Source organism: Rhodnius prolixus, unplaced genomic scaffold (genome assembly GCF_049639745.1).
Source record: "Rhodnius prolixus isolate KJV_2025 unplaced genomic scaffold, Rpr scaffold_16, whole genome shotgun sequence".
NCBI classification, from domain to species: domain Eukaryota; kingdom Metazoa; phylum Arthropoda; class Insecta; order Hemiptera; family Reduviidae; genus Rhodnius; species Rhodnius prolixus.
This window is the reverse complement of record NW_027411616.1, coordinates 963,542-990,164: the sequence shown is the minus strand read 5'-3', so window position 1 is coordinate 990,164 and position 26,623 is coordinate 963,542. Positions and strand designations below refer to the sequence as shown.

At 33.9% G+C, this 26,623-nt stretch overlaps 1 protein-coding gene and 1 long non-coding RNA gene across 2 annotated transcripts; one reads left to right on the top strand and one right to left on the bottom strand.

The window, feature by feature from the left end:
* Window positions 1-450: 450 nt before the first annotated feature.
* On the bottom strand, window positions 451-12,640 carry LOC141457491 (NADH dehydrogenase [ubiquinone] 1 alpha subcomplex subunit 9, mitochondrial-like). The gene is made up of 7 exons (XM_074134560.1): window positions 12,341-12,640; window positions 10,208-10,410; window positions 9,829-10,122; window positions 9,183-9,316; window positions 8,574-8,735; window positions 8,267-8,453; window positions 451-1,010 (listed from the first exon to the last, which is right to left on the bottom strand). The coding sequence occupies exons 1-7, from the start codon at window positions 12,393-12,395 to the stop codon at window positions 831-833; spliced, it is 1,215 nt and encodes a 404-aa protein (XP_073990661.1). The 5' UTR covers window positions 12,396-12,640; the 3' UTR covers window positions 451-830.
* A 1,354-nt stretch (window positions 12,641-13,994) lies between these two features.
* LOC141457497 (uncharacterized) lies at window positions 13,995-23,725 on the top strand. The gene is made up of 2 exons (XR_012460392.1): window positions 13,995-14,197; window positions 20,494-23,725. It is a non-coding gene; the product is annotated as an uncharacterized lncRNA (long non-coding RNA).
* Window positions 23,726-26,623: the final 2,898 nt, after the last annotated feature.

Sequence of the window (26,623 nt, the reverse complement as noted above, 5' to 3'; positions counted from 1 at the left end):
GAAAAATTGAACAATTAGTTCATGAAGTTGGTTCAAAGGTTTTCTTTGATAAGTTGCTGTCAGGTCACTAAAGGGGAACTCCAACGAACGTTTTTTTTTTGTTTGTTTATTTTTATACTTTTCCTATTCTACGAGTGTACACTGCTAACTCACTTTCTCTCTCACACACACAGACACTATGTTTAAAAAAATACTTTTTAGGGATTGGGCGGACCTCAAAATAGATATTCATCTGAAAACTCTACATCGAAAATTTGTTGTGATCACAATACTTACACAAGTTTTAATTTTTTAAGTTTCGAATTGTGCTGACAGACACACTAATGTCAAAAACATACTTTTTCATAATAATAAGGTCGCTTAAACACAAGTTTTCCATGAAAATTCAAATTTGAAGATCTCAAATAATGTAGTACTTCTACCTAAGAAAAATTTCAAAGAAAGACTATGTTCATTATTATTATTATTTTGTTTATTTATTTTCATTTTTTAAAAAGAAAACTTTATTTCAAAAAACATTAATTTAAAGAAAAATCTACAAGGATTGCACTATTTAGAAATTATATTTGTACACATTTTTACAAATGATGAAGTAACTGAGTAACTATTTAATGAGCTTTTCACATTTTTACAGACCAACTGTTTTAATATAAATAATCAACTTCAAAATGTTACTACTTCTAATCATGAATAATGAAATTCGTTCAGTATATATTATAAAAGCATTCAAAAGATGGAGTTTTTGACACTAATACTTTTCTTCATATATTTTGTAGGAGATAGTTATTCCTAGAATAAGGAGACATCTTATCTTGAGTGACACTTGGGATTTAAACTGGTATTGTCTGTGGAGGATTCGGTGTCTCAAACTCCATCAACTCTTTCTCTGAATAAGTATGAGCCCTGAATGTCCTAAGTTCCCATGGCACTTGATCTTCCATTCGTGTTAAATGTATTCCTAAGTCTTCTAGAGTGGCAATACTCTTTTCCACCCTATCAGAATGAGCTTCCTGTGAAATTAATAAAAACAGAAAATAAGTTAATATTCGGACAGGGTATCGCCAATTCACTACGTGAGAAAAATGAAAATTTGTTCTCAACGATAAACAGCGAACAAATTTACTCAAGAACTTTATTAGAGGTGTATATATTTTTATTCTCACAAGAGTAGCCAATGATTTACAAAGTTACTGCTAACATAGTTTTAGAGGCGCTAACTCCTCTCCTACAAGACGTACAGCGTCGAAATATCCTAAGGTATATCTACGAAAGATGCCCAATCGAATTTTACCTCTATCATAAAATTCTGTTTACGCGTTTAGGCGCTGCGTTCTAAACAAGTTTACAACAATTTTGAATTTTTTTCTAGTTTTTTCAAAACCTATTTTATCTGCATTGTTGCGAAAAATTGCAATAATAAACGAGGATATGCCTCTAATTTAAATTAAAATTAGGTATTTTATCTTCTTTAAGAAAGCGGAAAAAAAGTCAAAGTTATGTGTTTTTCAACTATACGCTTTTTCGTGCAATTTTTGAGGATCCACCTTAATACAACTGTCCAACCAAAATCTTTGAGGTTCCCTGTGTAGGGGACGGAATTATGGTTTTGTGAATTGTAGTTATAATTTTTTTAAAAATTAAATTGTTATACATGGGGAATGTAACACTATACGTAGACTTAGAGTGCATAGTCATGAAATTGCTAGGAGCATTGTTCGCGCTGCCGGCAGAATGGTGGGGGCCTGGAGAGTGGTGTGTGGTAAGTGTGTGTCTATGTGCTGTTGTGTGAGATGTGGGATGAGAGAAAAGAGAGCAGAAGGCTAGAAAGTGTGTGACCGGAAAGAGTGGCTGGCGCTGATTGTGAAGAACCCTGACGGAGACTTCAAGATTTTGGCGAGGAATGGTCGAGCTGCAGGTGTTGGCGGCGGGTAAGCCAAATCAGTCTATGGTCTTTGGGGTTGCCACTCTCTGGTCCCGGTCGGCAGGGTGACGGGCGGCAAGGAGCCTGGGAGGACTTTTATTTTAGTAGTTATTTTCATGATTATTAGTTAAGGGTTTGTATGATTATCTATAGAAGTAGTATTTTCATTATTCTTTAGTTAAGGGTGTATACGATTATCCATAGAAGTAGTTAATTGCATTATTATTTAGTTTAGGGATTATATGATTATCTAATAAAGTGTACAAGTGTCGACCAGGTTTTTTCTTTTTAAATTGAAACCCCTAAAGTCTAGGAGGGTGAAGCATTACACCTGCCCACGAAAAGTGGTATTCAGAAATTGGTCAGTATGTATTAATAACTTATAAATGAAAATGTTAGGAAGTTTACATTTAATATTTCTGGTAGCTTTTTAGAGTTTTAACCGGAAATATCCGTTTTGATTCTGAACTAGTGTTTACAAAATGGTCTCTCTCTCTCTCTCTCTCTCTCTCTCTCTCTCTCTGAGACTGTCCTTATTCATTGTAATTAAAAATGAAAAATTGCAGGAAGTTGAAATTTGATATTTCACTATAATAAGATTTTGGACAAAATCAATCAACTGTAATATAAACTCCTTAACAAAAACTTACAGTTTAAAATGTTAAGTATAAGGGTTGATTAAACGTCAAAAGGCACACAAGTACTTGCTGATTTGTGCACCTTTTGGCGTTTAATCAACCCTTATACTTAACTTTTTAAACTGTAAGTTTTTGTTAAGGATATTATTATATAGAATCATTCGAGTACTGAGTTCGTAACGAGACAGATGTAAATGAAAAATAAAAATAGTGATTTGTGGGGAAAAAAAAAGAGACGACCACGTAAATTTAATGTGTTATATCGGCTTGTTGGAAAGAGCGCCTTCCCTTCTGGCGAAAGGTGATAATTGCAGCTTAGTTGGGGATCCCAACTCTGTGCTTCAGAGTTAGTCAGTTGGGCAGTTAGTGAGTAGAGCTTTGTTAGTGGAGCTGAGTCTAGTGCAATTCAGTGTAGTGCGGACCAGTAGTCAGTCGTGAAACAGTTTTTGTGGTGTATTTACGTAGTGAGTAAGTAACAGTAAACTGTTGTAAATGATAGATGTAATGAATAGCGATAGTTGCTAGTAAATGTTAATGTTAGTAATGTTAATGTTAATAAATCAGGTTACTTACAAGTTTAGCGAGTTTTATTATTTACCGAATCCACACTTATTAAATTAACTAGTAAAAGGACAAAAACTTTACAATATCCTAATACTGTGGCAATATGGCATATGACGAAAATAAAGCAACTGTTTCAAAAACGGAAGATCCAAGTACCAAGGAGGAGATCAATAAAATTAGCATCAAAATTCCTTCTTTTTTGGCAGATAAACCAGAGATGTGGTTCTACCAAATAGAGGCACAATTTAACATAGCTCTAAAGAAAGCACTAAATTCAATTACTTAGGGTCCCAACTCGAACCCAAATTTATGGAGAACATTTGGGATATTTTAACTAGCGGGGAAACTAATAAATATACTTTGGCTAAACAAAGGTTGTTAAGTATCTTTCAGCAAAGCGAAAATAAGCAAATCAAAAGGTTAATTACAGGTCTCGAATTGGGCGAGCTAAAACCTAGCCAATTATTATGGAAAATGCAAAGTTTGGCAGGTACCAACATGTCGGAAAAAGTGCTCCGCACTCTATGGTTGGACATATTACCAGATTCTATCAAGAACGTTTTACTAATTACCGAGGAAGACCTAGGTAAAGTGGCTATGATGGCGAATAAAATGGTCGAGAATGTAACAGGTAACGTTTACGCCATGAATAAAAATAATCATAACAATGTAATGAATGAAATTTTGTCTAAGATGAGCACTTTGGAAATGAAAATTGCGGCACTTCAAACCGATGGCTCAAGAGGTCGTAGCCTTAGTACGTCATCACACGAACGACACAGAACGAGTTCCAATTTATGCTCAACCATGGAGCAATCAAAGTCACAGTGGGTAAGCCCTCTTCACCTAGCACCAAAAAAAGATAGGACATTACGACCCTGCGCGGCGACTTCCGTAGGCTTAATGACCAAACAATACCTGGTAGGTACCCTCCACCACGAATTGAAGACTTTCAAGGTATGCTATACAAAAAAAAAACATATTTACAAAACTTGATTTTTTCAAAGCATATTTTCAAATTCCAGTGGAAGAAGAAGATAAAGCCAAAACTGCTGTTGCAACCCCATTCGGATTATTTGAATTTAACGTAATGCCATTTGTGCTAAAAAAAAAAAAATGCCCCAAGCACTTTTCAGCTGTTTATAAATGAAGTTTTCTCAGGGCTCCATTTTGTTTTTGCCTACATAGATGATTGTTTAGTGGCATCCACAAATGAGGAAGAACATAAAAAACATCTTGAACTCGTTTTCGTCTCGATAATTATGGATTCACACTCAACGTATCCAAATCAGTCTTTGGAGTATCTGAATTAGAATTTTTGGGTTACACTATAACTCCAGAAGGTACCAAACCATTGACAGCAAAAGTGAAAGTCACACTGGACTACAAACTTCCAGAGACTGTGCAAGAACTGAGAACATTCTTAGGCATGCTCAACTTTTATAGAAGGCACTTTAAGAACGCGTCAGAAAATCAGGCCATATTACATGAATACCTGAAAGGAGCAAAAAAAAAAGACAAACGCAAAATCGATTGGAACCCAAAAGCAATAAAAAAATTAGAGCTTTGCAAACAAGATACAGCCCTACTAACGCACCCTGAGCCAGATTACCCCCTGGCGTTAGTTACTGACGCTAGTGATTATACGTTGGGAGGTGTTGTCCAACAACTGGAAGAAGTAGGATGGAGACCTCTAGCTTTTTTTTTCAAAAAAACTTAGCGAGGCCCAAGCCTATAGTACCAATTACTGAGAATTGTAGGCAATGTACCTTTCAGTGAAACATTTTAAACATCTTTTGGAAGGACGACAATTCGCTACCTTCACGGATCACCGCCCGTTGACGTTTGCTTTTCACCAAAGAAATGACAAAGCTTCCCCTCGACAACTTTTATATATTTCCGAATACACAACAGATATTCGCCATGTAAGCGGCAAAAATGATACGTTATCACGGATCTCGGAAGTACAAAGCATTCGAACATTTGCACTGCCGGAAGAATGCTTCGCAGAAATTCACATCGATTTAGTGGGTCCCCTTCCACCATCGGAAGGCTATACCTACATGTTGACGTGTATAGACCGATTCACGAATTGGATGGAAGTGATACCACTAGAAAATATATCAGCAGAAACTGTTGCGAAAGCCTTCTACACTAATTGGATCGCTAGATTTGGAACTCCCAAACGAATCACCTCGGACAGAGGACGACAATTCGATTCAACATTATTCAAACACTTTACAGCACTGTGTTAGATTGTTTCACCAACACCCTATCACCCGCGATGCAGTGGGAAAATAGAACGCCTTCACACAACATTGAAAACAGCACTGAAGGCCACAACTCTTCCAAATGGACAGAGTCATTACCAACGATGCTACTTGAGTTAAGAGCAGCCGTTAACCCGGAAACCAAGGTTTCCGTGGCCCAAATGGTGTATGGAACACACATAAGAATACCGGGTGAATTTATAGGTGAACCAACTAAGGAAGAATTGTCTCACAAAATCCTAGATCAGGCGAAATTTGTTAGCGATCTACAGCGCCGTATGGAGCTGCTTAGGCCTGTTCCAGTGAGAAATAAATCTGCGCATAGTCCATTCGTATACAAAGAACTCAAAGATTGCTCGCACGTTTTCCTGCGCACAGATAGAGTGAGAAAACCACTGGAACCGGCTTATGAGGTTCCATATGCTGTTGTGGCGCGTAGTGACAAATATTTCACTATAAACAGAAAGAACGCAGAAGTTAAAAGTTCAATTGTCAGGTTGAAACCCGCGAATGGAATATCCACGGAACCGGTCACAACCGAATCATCACTACCTCATGTACCAGTTGGACCTACGGCAGCACGCAACGAACGAAAGGCTTCGGACTCACTACCTCCAGTCATCGGTCGCGATAGTGCAACAACAACTAGAAACGGGCGACGAGTACATTTCCCAAGACGCTTTTTAACGTAATAAGATAAAAAATGTTATACCGTGAGTGCCTCACACGGAGTAGTGTAGGGGCCCCATCCTCAAGAGTCACTTAATAATAATCATAATAATAAATGAAAAATTTACATCTGATTAAATATGTAGATTGTGTAAACATATTATTATATAGAATCATTCGAGTACTGAGTTCGTAACGAGACAGATGTAAATGAAAAATAAAAATAGTGATTTGTGGTAAAAAAAAGAGACGACACGTAAATTTAATAAGTGTTATTTTTGGGTATTATTATAGTTAAAAACTAGACTAAAAGACTTACTCTACAATAAGATTCAAAAATAATACAATAAGCATACATACAAATGGAAAGTATTTAAAAAGTTTAGAGGTAGCAGAAAGTCAGTTGATGGAAAGTGTAGTTTACCAGGGGCTGGGAGACTGTTTTTTACCTAAACGTTGCTTTAAATTATAGTGATCGTACACAATATAGAAGTCAACTATCAACATTTAAATACAAATCAAATGAATAAACAAAATTTTTGAGTAAGAACTTTCAAAAATAAAAAGACAAATGAGAATTTTAGTCTACTTTTTTATATTAATTTACCTTAAAATTATTTTAATTCTGTACCTCTGTATGAACTATACAGGGTGACCTAAGTTATACGCTCCACCCACTTTTTTTTTTAACGGCGGGAAATTTCGAAAAAATAAAAAAACACGTATTTAATCATTTTTAGTTTAGTTTATTTTCAGTGATTGACCCATTTTTTTAAACCCTTGTATCTCGAGATACAGCATCCAACTTTTGTTTTTCAAATGGAACGTTATATTTTTTGTTGCATATTTTTGTAGTATTTGATCTCCTAAAAACAACAAATTTTTTTTTTGAAATCGGTTAGGTTTTTCAAAAGTTATGGGTATTTAAAATATGAAAAACAAATTTCAGTTTACTGTCAAAATTACGTTATTTTTTAAAGAATCTATTCCAACAGGGCACAACCAACGGATAGGCAAGCCAAAACTCTGGACGCCCACGCTTTGCTTGTAGCAGCACTTATCGTGGCGAAGTCAAGATCTAGGCAGGCTAGAAGTATTCGACGTTCAGGTTGCTTTTTCTACAAACGTTTAGGTGGAGTTATAGGAAATCAACTAATCGGCACGTACTTCTACAGAGAGAACTTAACTGGTGAAAGGTACTTTTTTTTCAGAGATATTTTGCCAGTTCCGCTTGAAGATGTTCATCTACAACGTCGGATAGATACGTATTTTCAACAAGATGGTTGCCCGGCGAGAGTGGTTCGAGGTTAGCTGGGCAGAAATTTCCATTAAAAGTGCGTAAGGACTCATTGTCCCATCCAATGGTCACCTCGATCTCCGGACTTGACCCAAGTGGACTATATTTTGTGGGGATACCTAAAAAATAAAGTGTAAAGTGTCCTTAAACCCGTGGCTTCAGTCGATGATCTGAAACGTCGAATTACTCTAGCCTGCCTAGATCTTGACTTCGCTACCATAAGTGCTGCTACAACCAAAGCGTGGGAGTCCAGAGTTTTGGCTTGCCTATCCGTTGGTTGTGCCCAGTTTGAACAGATTCTTTAAAAAAAATAACGTAATTTTGACAGTAAACTGAAATTTGTTTTTCATATTTTAAATTACCATAACTTTTGAAAAACCTAATCGATTTCAAAAATTTTTTTTTGTTGTTTTTAGGAGCTCAAATACTACAAAAATATGCAACAAAAAATATAACGTTCCATTTGACAAACAAAAGTTGGATGCTGTATCTCGAGATACAGGGGTTTAAAAAAATGGGTCAATCACTGAAAATAAACTAGACTAAAAATGATTAAATACGTGTTTTTATTTTTTCGAAATTTCCCGCCGTTAAAAAAAAAGTGGGTGGAGCATATAACTCTGGTCACCCTGTATACAAATATTTCATAAGAAAGATACATCTCCATTTTAGCAGTTTTCTTTAATTTTGCATAGTTTCGTAACTGTGATTAGTTGTGCAGAGAATTTGAAGAACCAATCTCTGAATAATCTTGAAAATCCGAAAGTGGGCAAAATTAATTAAAAAAAAAAAGTGAGTTATTTTCCAGCACTGTGGATCTGTGAATTTACACATGATTACGTCAAGAAGCATAATCGGTAAATGATAACTATAGGATTATGAACAATATATGGTGATCTGTGCTAACCCTTTCAACGCGTTCCCAGTGCAGATCAGCAATTGGATGTCCAAGCGTCAACAGTGGCATCAAGGAGACTCTAGCTTGAAAAAACGGATCATATTTGATGTCATATCTAAAATAACCCCATTTATTAGCTTTTCTTGTTAGGCGATGAAACCAATCTACTAATTCTGACAGAAGATATCTATTAGGACTGAAATGAACCAAGAAAAATAAAATATATTACTTAGATGTACTTATTATAATAACCACAATGGTTATACTAAAATTTTGTAAGCTTTTATATGGATAAGTTGCGTAAAAGTAGCATTACCCTACTGCTTGATAAATCTTTCCACTACAGTTACGATCTCTGCAAGCGGCTGCTATGCCGGCAGCTACATCGGACACAAAAACCGGCTGCTTTTCTGTAGTTTCACCTTTCTGATATAGCGGCATCCACTTCAAGTTGTGTCGCCAAACACTGCTGTAATATCTACAATAATTAAAAAATAAGTCATTAATGTAAAAACTTGTATTAGTCTTAAAAGTATTTACACAAGCTGCCAGAAATGTTGTTTTTGGCTGAACAGAAAAGTACGTGTGCCTTCCAAATGAGTACGCCCAAATGAAAAGAGAACACTTCTCTAATCCTCATCCTTAACCCTCACAAAAACAAAATGAGGCCTGAAGAGTCTCTTAGGTTAAAACATTCTTTAGCTCACTAACATCACTCACACAAAATGTCATTTTACCGACGACTGTCTATGTAAAAATGCTGACATTGATCTTGGGAGCCACAACAAATTTTGAGTTTAGATGCAATGGTTTTGGTATTGTAGCCACTCCCTTTACACATAATAGTTTTTGGGTGCATAATTGCATGAAAATACAAGAACAGAGTTAAGAAGCATTTTAAAGTAATTTATATCGAATAACTTACCTTAAAAACCTATCTTCCTGACCATATATGTCAGAAGGTCTAAATACTATTGCATCGGGAAACTCGTCCAATACAGCTGCTTCTCCTTCATATTTACTAGCCAACCACTTTGATCCATCTTTCAGCATGTAAGGCTGAAATATAATTATACATTTATTAGCAGCTTATTATCAGTAGCAATTTTAGAATGAAGGATAATAAAGAAATGTGGTCAAGTGCTATTAAAGTCGGAATGATATAAGTTGCAGAAAGAACGAGTGACAATCTAAGGCAGGTTAAAATAATTTTGGCTAATTCAGACTGAGGAAGCGAATAAGCCTGGTACATAGATAGCTTTTGCAGGTTTGAAAAAATACCACTGCCCGTCTAAGGTAGTGTAAAGGGTTTGGACGGTTGGTACAACCGATCTTCGAAGAAGTAAATTGAAGGTTGCAAAAGCTTTGGCCAGGGACCTATCTCGAGACTCATGATTAACTTAAGAGAACGGGAATAGGCATTCTATTTATGGATGCCTATAGACCCATAACTTATTGAGACGTTAGCAAAAGCTACTAGCTTACTAGCCAATTGACCGGAATTAAAGTTGAATTATACTACACCATTAGCACAATTATAATTTGGCAAATAATTTTTTGCTTAAACTTACCTCAGGCGTTGGATGTGCATTTAAGGAAGATACATGTATTAAAGTTTCTACACCAGCCTGTTTGGCTACCTTAGCAATCCGACGGGCGCCATCTACATGTACATCTTTAAATGTAAAATTTTTTGTCTCCCAGTCTCGTCCTACTAAATTTATAACTACATTTGAATATTTTAAACATTTATAAATAGATTTTTCATCGGCAAGATGATACGGTTGGAACAATACTTGTCCAAGATCTCCAACTAATTTTAGACGTAATACTTCGTAAGCGTCCCCACGGTATGGTATAACTAACTGAAAATAATAATTTTAAAATATCATTATTGTGGCGATTAGAGGAAAAAATGAAAATTAGCAACGTAACTGTAGTATCATTTACCTGCGAACCAATCTTTCCCAGCCTATTCGCTACATAACGCCCTAGAAATCCAGTAGCACCAAATATAGTAGCTACAATTCCATTAAAAGATGATCGTCCACCAGTTCCACGTTTCAAATCCGATGGTGATGTTCTTTTTAAGGCTTGAACATCAGTTGAATATCCACAACAGCTATGGTAGCGTGAATATAGCTGGGTTGTCCCTGTAAATAAATTGAAAATTTAAATATTAAACGTTCCCTTCGGGGGAATGTCGGCTAGTCCTTTTACAGAGATCCTAATTCCTAATAAGCATTATTGGATTAAACTCGAAGGGCATGCTTAATCTGACAATCAAAAGAACCATTTTACTAAATGTGGCTTAAGTTTTCATGAGTTTTCATAAAAATCAGAAACCATTTTTCGGTAGTTCGAGTTTAAAAAAGGGGACACAAAATTGACAAAGTTAGGATTTTTAAGTTCGTTTTTTCGTGCAGCTTTTGACCATCAACTGTAACCGGACAGTTTGGGTGCAGACTAGATCTCAAGAGTGGTGGCTTGCCACCACGGGGCTGAGACAAGCGAAGGAGTTCATAACGGGCTGTTCGGCAAGGCTGACTGCAGTATTAATCCCTCAAGGCCGTAGGGCTATAAGGATAATTACAGGCCTATTAACCGGGCCTGCAGGCTCAGAAAACACATGCATCGCATGAGCCTGGCGGATGATAGCCTTTGTAGGTTGTGTTAGGAAGAGAAGGAAACGGCACTGCACGTGTTGTTAGTGTGAGGGGCTTGTCTGGCTAAGGATGCTTCTCGGGGAGGAAAAACCGAGGCCTGTGAGCTTTACCCAAGAGTCGCTCTCTAGAATTAGAGCCTGATTAAAAACGGAAGGGTCTGGAGAACGAGCTCTAGAGTGGGGGAGCCACGACAGATCCAAAGGGGTCGCAGTGGCGTAGGCCTTGGGCCGCCCTACTAGAATCTTATCTTATCTTAACCGGACAGTTTTAAAACATACAAATATAATCCTATCACCTTAATTTGGTAACCTTCTTTTTATTTTTCAACAGATAAAAGCAGAAGCATTAAATGCCATCAATATAGAGTAAAATTTAAAAGAAGAAATTTATAAGCATAGATGCTCGAACAGAACATGCTTGACAAATATTTGCAAAAATTACGTATTGTGCAGCTGGAATATTACATTGGCACACTAGGTTAGAATTCATGTGTTATTAATTTCGACCAGATGTACGGACTGGAGACTAAAGCACTATGTACTATTTCTTAGGCGCGTTGAAGACGATGAAATATGGGTATAACCAGGGCCGGATTTTCCTATAGGCTAACTAGGCTTCAGCCTAGGGCCTCAAGATCATGAGGGGCCTACATTCAAATTGTTAGCAAAATTAAAACTACACTATTCTAAAAACAGTACAAATAACCATATGTTTCATTTAACATATTGATATATATCACGGTAGTGATGTATTTTATTATCTCTCATGTAATTTACAAACTTAAAAATGGTATGTGAAAGGGCCTCATAAGTGGAATAGCCTAGGGCCTCTTTACATCTAAATCCGGCCCTGGGTATAACGAAGGATATTAAAGGACTCATGGATGAGAAGAGTGATCTAACGCAGAAACAGTCTCTAAGTAGACAAGGTGATTTTATATCAAAAGGAGAAGAAATTTAAATGCTTAAGAAATATTCCCTGATACATTATCCTCTGGATCATATAATTTTTCTTCCACAGACTGAGCCAAACACACAACTCTCAGACGAAAGTACTGAGTTAATCAGGATAGCATAACCTTTTCACAGAAAACTGAGAAACACATTAATCTAACTATTCATCTTCATTTGTTACATTTAAGCCTATTCATGCAACTACTGTACAGTAGCATTTTCCAACGTAAAATGTCTGTTTCTCAACTTTTGTGGCACTCCCAAAACTGTTAAACATCTGATGATTGTACAAGACCTAAACTTAGATTAAAGCATAATATTGAAATTTAAGCAATAATTGAGAAAAAAATACAAAACTAAGATAATGTAATGCACAAACAAGGTTATTTTTAGACTATCTATAGAACTAATTAACTACAACAGCAGTATTAATTCTGTAATTAATTGTTTGAAATTATACGTACTAAATAACTGTTGGGACCTCATGACCCAGCAGATCACAGCACTTAACACTGGCATTTGGCACTGAGCATTATGACAACGAACCTCGTTGTGCAGACATTCGCCATTCGTCTCGGTACTTGACAACTTGATTTCTAAAACTCTTATGCAGAGAATATTTTAAACAGAACTTGAATAAACAGAAAAACTAAAATATAAGAAAGAATAATCAATAAAATATTTTTAATTTTTGAGTTTAATTTTAGTATATGAGGCCAACAAAAACAGAGCAATATTTAGATTTACTTTCACAGTTTCAACAGTTTGAGATTAATAAATTACTGTTGGTTATATGAATGAATATATGAATTAATGAAAAAAAAAAAATTGGCTTCCACAGTAGGTTTTTACCACCCATTGGTGGCAACATTGCTTTACCGCTTAATGCTGGGCAAGTTCTTATTAACATTTTTTTTTTTTTTAATACTCTCAGCATCTTAAATGATACTTTAGAAAAAAGTATCGGTATATTTCCCTAAGAAATTGTTTAAAAAAAAATCACAAAAATAATTAAATTAATAGTTACGGAAATATTTGTATTATAATTTATAACGAAGTTTAGAGCAAATTGTAGGAGTATTTTTGAAAAACTCTCAATAAAACCACTGCACAGTAAGTAGAGTACTTCCATTTAGGGAAATACTTCGCCAAGTTACTGTTAGGTCTCATGGAGGTACATAAACCAAATTTTGTACATTTGCATATTTAATTCTTATCACTTTTTAACGAATATCACCCCTCTCACAGATGTGATGTACGTTAAAGGAATAATAGGATAATTTTTAAGAAAGTTGTTGATGTATCTATTCGTAATCACTGGACACAGTTTAAATAAAATCTTTGGAGTCGTTCCCAATAAAATCTCAAATACGAAAAATCTATTCGTAAAGTGGTACATTTGATTTGCCGGTTTTCTTGAAATTTAGAAATTCAATCCCAAATTTGATTCTTATTAGTACTAAAAATAAATAAATAAACCGTAATGGCTTTAACAGAAAGCCTAACCACCAAAGTTCTCGGAAAAATGATTCAAATAAAAGTTAGAGGTGAATAGTTAATATACATGTAATTAGCATTCCAGTCTGAAGAAAATCGTGGCGGCTGTACAAAACGTGGCGATCGTTAGAACATAAAACACACCCACACAGTGTGAGAGGGTATAGAGAGTGAGTCAGAGGTGAGAAAAAACCAATTAATTTGTAAAAAACAATTTTGAAGCTTAGGCTTGAGGTGTTGTTAGAAGAGTTCGCACGCTCAATATGAACGCACCTTTATATCTTTAGAGTAGCTCCAGTACTGAGGATGTGCCCTCATTTTCAGCTCCTTCGCACTTCTACAAGAATGCTTAGGAGTTATAGTCGACGGTATCTTTCGATTTTGTACGTGGTAGGCAGATGGGTTACTACATGGGGAGGCATTTTTATGAGAATGTTTATTGCATTTGTTTGGGTTTGACATTAGCTATTTTAGGCTCGAGTCCTGCGCGTTTGGAGCATCCGTTAATAATATCTAATTATCTAATAGAAAATTATCTCTATCGATAAATATACAATCAATTAGTTAAAACTCGATTGTTTTAATATGAACATTTTATCATATTTGGAGTTCTGACTCCAAAGGTAAGGTTACATTGTTTCATTTCGTATTGTCAAGAAGCGAAGTTCAATACTTGACACACATTAGCACCAGTTTTTACTAGATTTAGAAAAGTTGATTTGCAATGCTGAACAACGTGAAATCTATATTGGCATATTGGTTTTTACAGTATGAATTAATTACTTGCACGTATATGTTTGAACCGTGGGAAAAAATATTATTTCGTATCCTTTACAATGCTAAATTTTGTCAGTTACTTGAGTTCTTTAAAATAATTTTTTTAAATGGATTGAGTAAGTAAAACCTCAGTTTCTTCTTAGTGAAGTCCGGGTTAAGTTGTATAGTTGTCAGTCAAAGGAGATTGTTCACGAAAAATAGAAATAACTGTCATTGACTATGCATTGTTCTCTTGGCAACCCTAAACGTTCACACGAAACCAAACGGCATGCACAGGTAGTTTCGGATCCTCATTCATATATATAATAAATAGGGCTTTTTAATTTAAGGGAAAGCTACGAAGCCCAATCTCCTGCATCCTATTTGATTTTTGATGGTTCTCTTAATTTACTGTTGGTTCTAGAATATGGCTTTTAATTTTTGTCAAGTACTACACATACAAGAGTGGTAGAGAGCTAACAGGCTGTGGATCTTAGCGGAGTTGGTTTCCACAACTTGGTATCACTCCCTTTCAACTTTTCTTTCAGTCCGAATCTTATTTCCACTAACTTAATACTTTTACATTCTACACCTACCTTCCACTAATTTGGTATCAGGTATTAAAGAATTACAAGTATAAAAGTATTGCTTATCCAAAATGTTAAGAAACCTGTAAACCAGGTAAGAAACTTAACGGAATAGGCATTTAAAGATTTGGAATATTTAGGAAATAGTTATTATCGATTATTTTTAAAGTTATAGCGATAATTAAAGAATTATTCTTGTATTACTTTGACTATTAAATTGATGCAAAGGTATGTAAGATTAGACTCATCTGAACTAAGTAAGATAAGGCTAGATCCACAAGGTATTGATAAAAACTTGCTAACTTCTAAACCCGGCGTAAATTAGGCTAATTATTCCCGATACCCGAATATTAAAAAAATCATTAGATATATCAATTTGTTCCAATCAAGGAACAAAAAGAAAAATGTATTCAAAAGGTACAAAAATCTCCTTAACAAAAACTTAAGTTTTAAAAGTGAAATATAAGGGTTGGTTAAACGCCAAAAGATACTCAAATCAGCAAATCACCAACATTTCATTCATGCATCTAGAATCACATTTTGTAGAATGTTTTTGATGTCACAGACTTTGTTACTATGTGTAATTTGTGCTCTTGTATTCTGCTGTTAGATGAATTCAAGACTGAACTTTAATTTTAACAGAGTTGAGTTTGAACTCTGTGATTCATATCACGCAAGTAATAGACCAACTCCAACTTCCCCAATTTCTTTTTAATGTGCGAGTGAATGTGATGATATTCAGAATAAAGATAAATCGCAAGAATAATTTGGAATTGAGTTAAAATGAAGTGCATTTTTAATACTAACTATGATAATGAGATACATCTTTTGTTATTCTAACAGAAAAATATTTGTTGATGAAGAAAGGCCAGCACAAGGGTCTGTGACATCTAAAACATTCTAAAAAATGTGATTAAAACTGTCCGGTAGGACAGTTGTATAAGGGTTGATCGTCAAAAACTGCACGAAAAAGTGTAACGTTGAAAAACACCCAACTTTGACAGTTTTTTTCTCTTTTTTATAAAAGATAAAATTCTCAAATTTTCTTTAAAATATACCAGAAATATGAATGAAATGTTGGGCATTTGCTGATTTGTGTACCTTTTGGCGTTTAACCAACCCTTATACTTTACTTTTAAAAGTTTTTGTTAAGGAGATAATAATAATAATCTGTACTTATTAAAACTGTCTGGTAGGACAGTTGTGTGAGGGTTGATCGTCAAAAACTGCACGAAAAAGCGTCAAGGAGAAAAACACCCAACTTTGAATGTTTTTTTTTTTTTCTATAAAAGACAAAATTCATAAATTTTCTTAAAAAAAAAAAAAAAAAAAAAAAAAAAATAGGGCAAATCTTCGTTTATAATAGTAATTTTTTTGGAACAACCCAAATCTAATAGATTTCGAGAAAAAACTTGCTAAAAATGAGCAAAAAAATTTTCAAAAATTCTTCTGGTTACTATTTTTGTAAACGTAGCGCCTAAACGCGTGAACCGATTTTCATTAACCGAATTTCATGTAGATGTGCCTTTTGGGGGTCTCGACGCTGTACATCGAATGGGAGAGGAGTTAGCCCCATGTATGTACGACCCTTCCAAAATTATTACCAATAACTCTGTAAATCTTAGCCCGATTTCGTTGAAATTTGGCAGGAAAGGGTTAGGGCCCCTTACGTAACATAGCGTTCTGCTCTTACACGTACTAAGCGGAAGTTTTGCAATCATTTCAAATTATCGTCACGTGACCGTTTTTCGTGAATGAAGTCTCATTTGATTCAAAATTTTATGTAGCTTTGCATTTTAGAGGTCTCGAAGCTGTGCATATTTAAGAGGGGAGTTAGCCCCACGCTAGTAAGGTTCCATGTAAAACAATTATTACTAATAACTATCTCCTTAACAAAAACTTACAGTTTAAAATGTTAAGTATAAGGGTTGATTAAACGCCAAAAGGTACACAAATCAGCAAGTACCCAACATTTCATTCATGCTTAGTTGATATAATTTAAATAATTTTGCTGCATTAACTTTTCCTTCACATTTTTTAGAATTTATTAGATGTCACAGACCCTTATGCTGGCCATTTTCATCTACAAAATATTTGTTCAAGTAGCACTGTAGATTGACTTTAATCTATAATAATCAAACTATTAATTACATGTTAAAAAGAAAACTATGAGGCTAAAAAAATTCACACATTTTTAAAAAATGCTTACACCAACATACATCAATGATTTTGTTTATTTTATTTATTTATTTTATTTTTTAAAAAAAATCGTCGGTTTAAGTTCATTCTTCGATTAAAGTAATTGTTATTTTATGTAGTAGTCAAACGTTTATTACAATAGGTAATAATTATCTGGCTTAAACGCAAATAATATAGTTTTCTTCAATTACATTCTCAATCTAGATGTTCTTCCCACAATGTTGTATGTATGTAATATAAAATAAATAAAATATGCATATTTTTAGGACAGTAATTATTCCAGTATTTTACTATAAGTAAAATTAGGGGGACTAAATTAAATTACAATGGAGAGATGAATGTTTAATAATCTACTTGTTATTAACTGTAAGTCATTTGTGCTCACGAATATTTCGGTAAGACGAATTCAAGACTGAAATATTGTTTTAGATCCTCCGTGATTCAAATTTAAACAGTAGCCGACTCTAACTTTGTCTTTTTTTACTTTTAACAAGCATGAATATGTGTCAGAATAAAGGGCATATTAAAGATAAATCAGAAGAATAATTTGGAATAGAGTTAAAATAAAGTACCTATTTAATAACGAAGATATAATAAACATTTTATCATAATTATAACAAAAAAATATTATAAACGAACTGGCCAGCATAAGGGTCTGTGACATCTAATAAATTCTAAAAAATGTGAAGGAAAAGTTAATGCAGCAAAATTATTTAAATTATATCAACTAAGCATGAATGAAATGTTGGGTACTTGCTGATTTGTGTACCTTTTGGCGTTTAATCAACCCTTATACTTAACATTTTTAACTGTAAGTTTTTGTTAAGGAGATTTTTGTACCTTTTGGATAGATTTTCATTTTTGTCTATTTTGCAAAGTTACATATCTGCTTTACAGATTTTTTTAAAGTTTGGAATAAGCAATTCTATCATTATAACCTGATAAGGTGACCGTAATTACCACCGGAGAGATCTTTCTAAAGAATGATTATAGTTGCGGTCCCTAAACCATCCTCAATAACAATTCTTTTTTAGAAAGCGTTTTGAATAAAATAGTAAGGTATTTGTACGTAAATAGCAAAATTAAACTGCGATTTCAGAACTTCCTTTATGAGGAGCAAGAAAAATAAACTGCGATTACAATACTTTTCCATCAAAGGCGAAGAGGGAAAGATTTTGAATCGAACGACAATTCATTGATGTAAATCGGTTCACTCATTGATAATTTTAACGATTGTAGTACTTCCTCTTAGTAGGTGTAAGAGCACGATGGCACTTCACAGCCACGTAGAGGAGCTTTAATCACTTCTTCGTGCTAAATTTTATCTAAATCGGACTAACCGTTATAGAAATATTGGTAATAATAGTTTTAGAAAGGGCCTTACTTGGTGGGGCAAACTCCCCTCCTTAAAAGGCATAGCATCGAGACTTTTACAGTGCAAATCTGTTCAAAATTTCGATTCGAATGACACTTCATTCATGAAAATCGGTTCACGTGTCGGTAATTTGAAACGATTTCTATACTTCCCCTTAACAAGTGTAAGAGCAGATCGTCGCTTTAATGTTACGTAGGGAAGCCATAAACCTATCATCCTACCAAATTTTATCAAAATCGGGCCAAGATTTACAGAGTAATTAGTAATAATAATTTTGGAGGAGGCCTTATATAAAGGGGGCTACTCCCCTCCCATTCGATGTACAGCGTCGAGACCCCCAAAAGGCACATCTACATAAATTCCTGAATCGAATGACACCTCATTCATGAAAATCGGTTCGCGCGTTTAGGCGCTACGCAGTTTACAAAAAAAGTTTACAACAACAATTTCTGAAAATGCCGTTTTTGCTCATTTTCAGCAACTTTTTTCTCAAAACCTATTAGATCTGGGTTGTTGCAAAAAAATTACAGTTATAAAGGAGGGTTTGCCCTTTATTTTAAAGAAAATTTGAGAATTTTATCTTTTATAGAAAAAGAGAAAAAAATTGTCAAAGTTGGGTGTTTTTCAACGTTACACTTTTTCGTGCAGTTTTTGACGATCAACTTTTATACAACTGTCCTACCGGACAGTTTTAATAAATCCTCTTAACCCGAGTTTGATAAAATTTAGCACGAAGGGTGATTAAAGCTTCCATAATTGCATTAAATTGTCATCATGCTCTTACACTTTCTAAGGGGAAGTACTGCAATCATTCAAATTGTTGACGTGTGAACTGAATGAATGAACTGTTAGTGAATTGTCATTCAATTTGAAATTAAATGGAGATACGGCTTTTTCAATCAAGTACTGATCGTACTTGGTGATTTGTATACCTTTTGGCGTTTAATAAATCCCTAATACTTTACTTTTTAGATTGTAAGTTTTTGTTAAGGATCACATACAGAGATATTAGATCATAAGCAAATCTATTAAACTGCCACTGCCGACTCGACACTATTGTGTAGGATACCATTTTAGCTGACTCGGTTTGCCCTTCCCGTTGCCTTCCGTTTGGTAGCAGTTACTTCGCCGAGACTTGACTCTTTTCCTACTTTACCCGCCATTGTGAATTTCCGGTATGTTTAATGCTTATTCCAAGCCTTGAGCGCAGCTGACAACTAGAATTCTCATCTCTGCAATCTCCAGTAAGACTTCTTTCGTAGGTACTGCATACATTTATAGAAACTCAGCTTGGAATAACTTGCACATATTTTCTAGTTCTCTTTTTTTCGTCGTTCTGCTTTTACACCTGATAAGGGGAAGTACGGCAATCCTTTCAAATTATGGACGCGTGTGCCGATATTCCATGAATGAAGTGTTCCTGTAGCCAAGGTCCAGACCGCCCCAATTCGTCCTGCTTGGAACCATCAGAGAAACAGTAAATTGCGGCTTTACTCTTCAACATCTCTTTGAAGGTCACCCTCCCTCAAACGAATGACGCTACCATAAGGTAGTGCCCTCTTAAACCCATTTCTTTATCATCATTTTGGTTTTGAGAATAGAAATTTGTTCTTTTTTCTTAACTTATCCCAATTTTAGCATTAACTCTTACGAATATTTTAAATAATTCTTCTTTGCAGATCTTAACGTTGTTGACTTAATGAGCTCAATTCCGAATTGGCTGTGAGTTGTTTCTCATTTTTAGCTCTTGCAATAATTAACTTGGTTGAGCTCAAACTGCTACATATTCTTTTTTCTTCCTCTACACTCGACCCTCAATCCCATTTTCCTCTACATTCTGAGATAAAGGCATTGGAAACGATTTAATAAGGCTGCTTGTGAGATTAATAGAACATCTGCTTCATTTGGAACAATTCAATGTAAATTTTAAACAATGACGGTGAAATCTGATACATGAACATCGCGTCATTGGCGCATGGAACGTTTCATGTATTGTTGATCTTCCGAAATTGTTCTCTCGCTACATTCAGCACTTTCAATTATTTTAATGGCTTGAATGAAGATATCTAAGGGCAACCAACTAGATTCGAGACCACTTCGTCCTGAGTCCAGTGCACTGCCACTTAGCTAATTTTGTACCCTTATTCAAAACAAAGTAGTTCTCATAAATGAAATTTGTATATTCCTTAATAATCATTGTCAGATACAATAACACTATTTCTAATATCACTAGTTATTTATTCTAGTATAACTTATTTACCAACATATACAGTTAGTTTATGGTCAAATATAAATTTATGGCTGAAAGCGTAACATGTGGTTTAATTATGTAATATTTTAGACTCAATTCATAAAAATATAAAATAAATGAAATATTTTTCTATGAAAACTTTTGTATTGTACTGTATAATATTTTTTAAAAAAAATCATAGTTATTATTATTCTTTTTGTTATATCTTCCTTGAGGTGCTAATTTTTACATTTAAATATAAGACACAGATTGTGATGTTATTTTGTCAAATTTATAAACTTTTAATTCTTTCAAATTACAAAGCTACATCTATAAATTTAGTATGTTTTATATGTACATTATAAAGTTATGTATAAGTGGGTGTCGTTACGTTTAAAAATTGTTAACAGCAAAGTATTAAACAAGATTAACTTGTTTTATTGTGTACTCATATTATTAACATAATGTGCATACAGCAATGTGCTGTAGAAGCCCTTTATGGTTGCAAATTAAAACTGTCCTCAGGACAAATGTATAAAGGTTGATAGTCAAAAACTGCACGAAAAAGCGTAACGTCGACACTAAACTTTGACAATATTTTTCTCTTTGTCTTTAAAAGATAATATTCACAATTTTTTTTTATAATATTGGGCAAATCCTCTTTATAACTGTAATTTTTTTTCCAACAACCCAGATCTGATAGATTTTATGAAAAGAAAATGAGCAAAAACGGCGTTTTCAAAAATTGTTCTTGTTGTTACCTTTTTTTTTTTTGTAAACAACGTAGCGCCTAGACGCGCGAACAGATTTTCATGAATCCGAATTGTCCGATTCAGAATTTTATGTAGATGTGCCTTTGGGGGGTCTCGACGCTGTTAATCGAATGGGAGAATATTTAGCCCCATGTATGTAAGGCCCACTCCAAAATTATTATTACTAATAACTCTGTAGATTTTAGCTCGATTTCTTTGAAATTTGGCAGGATGAAAGGGTTAGGGCTCCCCTACGTAACATTAAAGCGGCGATCTGCTTTTAAACCTGATAAGGGGAAGTATGGCAATCCTTTCAAATTATCGACGCGTATACCGATTTTCCATGAATGAAGTGTTTATAAATTTGCATTTTAGAAATCTCGATGCTGTGACTCAAAAGAAGGGGGGTTTTCCCCACGAAAGTGAGGGTCTCTCTAAAACTATTACTAATATTTCTATAACACTTAGTCTGATTTAATAAAATTTAGCACGAAGAAGTGGTTTAAGCTTCCCTACGTGACTCTAAAGTGCCATCGTGCTCTTACACCTACTAAGAGGAAGTACTGCAATCGTTCAAGTTATCGACGCGTGAACCGATTTACGCCAATCAATTAGATTCAAAATTTGTGAATCTCGATGTCTTCAACTTGAGAAACGGAGTTTGCCCCACTTGAGTAAGGCCCGCCCTAACAAACAATATCTACGACCAATTTTGATATTTGTCAGAAAGAAGTGGTTCGAGTTTTACTGCTTGACATTAACGTGCCATCCTATTCTACAGCTACTTAAGGGAAGTATTGCAATCGTGCGTATTTGAAGATTCATTTCTTTTTGCCTTTTAGGGAGAAGTACTGTAAACGCACTTAAAAAAGGAGTACTAAAATCGCAGTTTAATTTTGTTATACATACAAATACCTTCCAATTTTATTGAAACGTTTTCCCAAAATAATCGTTTATGTGGATTCCTTGGGGACCGCACCTCTAAGCATTCATTTAAAAGATTTCTCCAGTGGTAGTTACGGTTCAGACTTAACACCATTTCAGGTTGTAAAAATCATTGCTTATTCCAAATGTTGGGAAAATGGAGAAATGAGTAATTATTGTTGAATAATATATTTGTTATTGTGTGTTATTTGTACTTTCGAATACCTCTGTTAGATGAATTGAAGATTGAAATTTTGTTTTAACTCCATGATTCAAATTCCAACAATAACAAACTCTAACTTTGTATTTTTCTATTGTAATGTGCATGTGAAAGCGACTACTAAGAATAAAGTGCATAATAAAGATAAATCAGAAGAATAATTTGGAATAGAGTTAAGTTCATATTTAATTATGAAGATGTAATGTACGAAGATGTAATCCTCGTACATTTTATCATTATAACAAAAAATAATATTGTGAATGAACTGGCCAGCATAAGAGTCCGAGAAACAAAATATAATGAAAAGTTAATACAGTAAATTACTCAAATGATATCAATGAAGTATTAATGAAATGATGGGTACTTGCTGATTTGTGTACCTTTTGGCGTTTAATCAACCCTTATACTTAACTTTTTGGACTGTAAGTTTTTGTTTAGGAGTATATTATTATATTCATAGTGGACCTTCACATATAATTGAATGTAATGTATACTTACATATGTATATCGAATCTTTGATCGTTTTAATCGCTTCTTATTTCTTTTTTCCTCCCGTAGATCCAACTGTAATTGTCCTCAAACCTGGTATCAGAAGTTTGTAGTTGGTTGACTTTTTTTCCCCTGTCATCAAGAGCTAGTGATGTAAGCGTCTGGATATGTTGCGAATAGCCGCAAGTCATAGCTTGATTTATTTTTTCTTTCCCATACGTATGTTAATTAAATATTTTATCACCTCCATTAATAATGCTTCACTATCATTATTCTAATATTACTAACATAATGCGATTATTACCAGCGGAAAAATTCTATCACCAGCAGATGACGTACCATTGGTTGCCATGAAATACTTTTTTGTGTGTTTCAATGTTTCTTGCAAATCCTTTGTAAATGTAAAATATTATTTTACATATTATAATTTGGTGTAAGCATAAAACATTACTATTTATTTTATTTTATTCTGTTACAGTTAGAGACATACAGAAGGGGTTGGCCCGATTATAAGTATACATAAAACAAATTAATAAATGATATAAACATAAAGTAACATAAAAGAGTTATAATCAAAAGAAAATACATAAAAAGTAAACTGAAGAGTAATAATAAATAAAAATATTTCTCCATCAAATAAGAATCAAACAATGTTTACAAATTAGCATACCTATCTCGAGTAAATTGAAAGTTTTCTGAATTAAATGTGAACACTTAAAGAAATAAAAATAATGAAAATAAAGTAAAATAAATATATTAATAAAAAAAAAATTACCATAATACAAAATGTATAAGAAAAGAAAAATAATAGTAATAATAACAGTAACAAATTAAAAATAATGATAGAGCAATTTGCAAATAAACATTCTCCTAACAAAAAATTAATATTAATAATCATTGTACAATGCGACAATAAGAAAAAAGTAAATAAAATAAATGTGCAAATATATGCACAGAAAAACAATAAATTGTCAGTAATATCGTAATGAATATCAACTAATTAAGCTAAATAACAATTTTCTGTATTTCAACAAGTTAGTAAAAAAGAAGAAAATGTCATTTAATTTAGACAAATGCACTGGCTCCAAGGTCAATAAATTTATTAATTGTTGCTCATTACCAATAGAAGGCAGAAAATGTTTAATTATAAATTTATTTCTTATCGAATCAAATGCTGTAATGTTATGAACTAAATCATCAGACTGGTTCAGATTACAAAATTGAGTGGTGTCAAAGCGAAATTATAAAACATTATTATTACATCTCTCAACCAAGACTAAACTTCGTACTTATTTTCTACCAAATTTTTTTGAACTTAAGAAGATGCCTCATGATAGGATTCCAAGAGTGCGTGCTACTCCTAGTTTCCTCTCCTATTTTCCCCCATTTCGACTATGGTTGCTTAGTGTATGGCGGTCTTTCTGGTGATATTGAAGCTAAGCTCAAGCGCCTCATGAACTGCTTTATAAGATTTATTTTCAGCATTTCCAGAGACTCCCGCATTTCGCACTGCTACGATGAGTTGAAGTGGCTTTTCCCTGTCTATCGCCGCCAGTATTTTTTAGCTTCTTTCCTTTTTCAAGTCATCTAGTCTCAAAGACCAAAGACCATTTTTCAACTCTTGTAAGTTTAAATTCTCGATCCATTCCCGTAATGCTAGATCTCGCTCATCTGATCTCTATATTCCCTCACACCGTACCTCATCCTTTGACAAATCCTTCCTTATACGTGCTACCTCTCTCTGGAACTCCTTGCCATCATCTGTCCGCCATGCTCCTACCCTTTCTATCTTTAAATCTCGTCTATTCAGTTATCTCCTTTCTATCCAGCTTCCTCCGAAATTTTAGTTGTTTTAATTTCTATTGTTATTTTTATTTTCACATTTTGTATATACTTACGCATATTTTCTGTTTAATCACAGGCCAAACTATTAAGGCCTTTAATTGTACCTGTTTTTATTCTTGGCGACAATTGTCCCAGAATAATAAATTTATTTTCTATTCTATTCTATTCTACTACAGAGCCAGAAGGATGAAGTTTAATTGGTTGCGGCTTGGCTTGAAATACTAGACAACGAAGAGGAAGGCCCTCTATCAGTAGGAGTACGGAGGTGGTGCCGTAAGTTTAAGACTGAATTGAATGGAATTGAGACTGGTTTCAGGTCCTGCTTTATGTTATAAGGAATATCACAATTAAGTACAATTAATTTGGTTTGTAATAAAGTATATATTTTTTCAAACATCTAATTCTTCAACAATATTTATATATATATATATATATATTTCCTCTTTTAATTGACAATTCATTTGTAGAGGTAATAATACAAAACTGAGTACAAAGACTTCAGTACATCAACGTAATCAAATTTAAAATAAGTTTCTCATATATATATATGGCTTAACAAATATATTATAATTTATATTTATATATCGTCAATACAACCTTTGGCTTGTATACTCGTACATATAGTTTTAGGTAGAATTTACTCATTTGGTTTGTAAATTTGATCAATCAAGCAAATGCAAAATAAACGTAAAAATTTAGATAAAAATGATATGGTAGATTTAACTCACAGATAATTCAAAGATACTCAGCCAAATAAATGCAAAGCAATACTTTAATTGAACATTCATTTGTAGAGATAATAAATCAAAAACGAGTACCAAACCATGAACGCTTCCATGGTTATACCAAAATCATGATATTGAGTGATTAAACATGCGCTCCTAGGAAAAGACTACCATATTGTTTGTATGCTGATACAGTAGCACACAAAAAAAAAAAAAAATCATTTATTGTATATATCTTCTAATGTATCACAATGGAAAAATGGCCATTCAAATTAAGAAAGACAGTTTAATGGTTACTAAAATAGCATTCGCATTATCCTAAAGTACCTTTTAGGCGCTACTTATGCGTAATATAAACCCTTATACAACTGTCCTACCGGACAGTTTTAATTTCCTCAAATTGCGTCGTCATACACAGCGGAAGTATTAGTTATCTGGAAACTCGAGAGTGGCTTTACAGTCAATGATGAAGAAGTCGATGTCTTGACAAAAATCCATTAAATTTGATGAAAACGTTCCTAAATCTTCAACGACGACAACAAAACTTAAATATGCTGCATATATTCACTGGCTTAATGCTAAGACACATTCTGCCAATCAGTCAGAAGGATTTCTGTAAGTAGATTAGATTAAACTAGAGCGGCCTCATGGCCCCTTTGGATCTATTGTGGCTATTTCTGTAAGTATTTTGATCATGATAAATTTTTTAAACAAATTTCCAATGGCAATATTTGTTCAGAGGTCGATAATATCAAAATAGAATGCGGAAAGCTTAATTATGGCAATCCGTCTGAATGCCATCGTCGCCTCCGATGCTAAGATTGGGCTGCAATCCGTAGGATTACTTTACATCATCGCTTGTGTTCCAGTTAATCAAGATTTAACGGAAAGCAGCTACAAAATTATTTTCTTTTAACTTTCGAGGATTTTTCTTTCTTTTAACATGAAGGTCTGTCTGTCAGTTTTATTTGAAATATTTTCTGAGAGATTTATTTTTTGATTTCCCACAGAAGTATTCGTGTGAATTCTCATATCAGAAAAAAGTTCAGTTCTCTTAGGTGTATAAGATAAAGGTACATTTGAAATAATTAAAAAACAATAACGTAAATAAAAACGGTAGAACAGATTCTAGAGAATAACATTCAGAA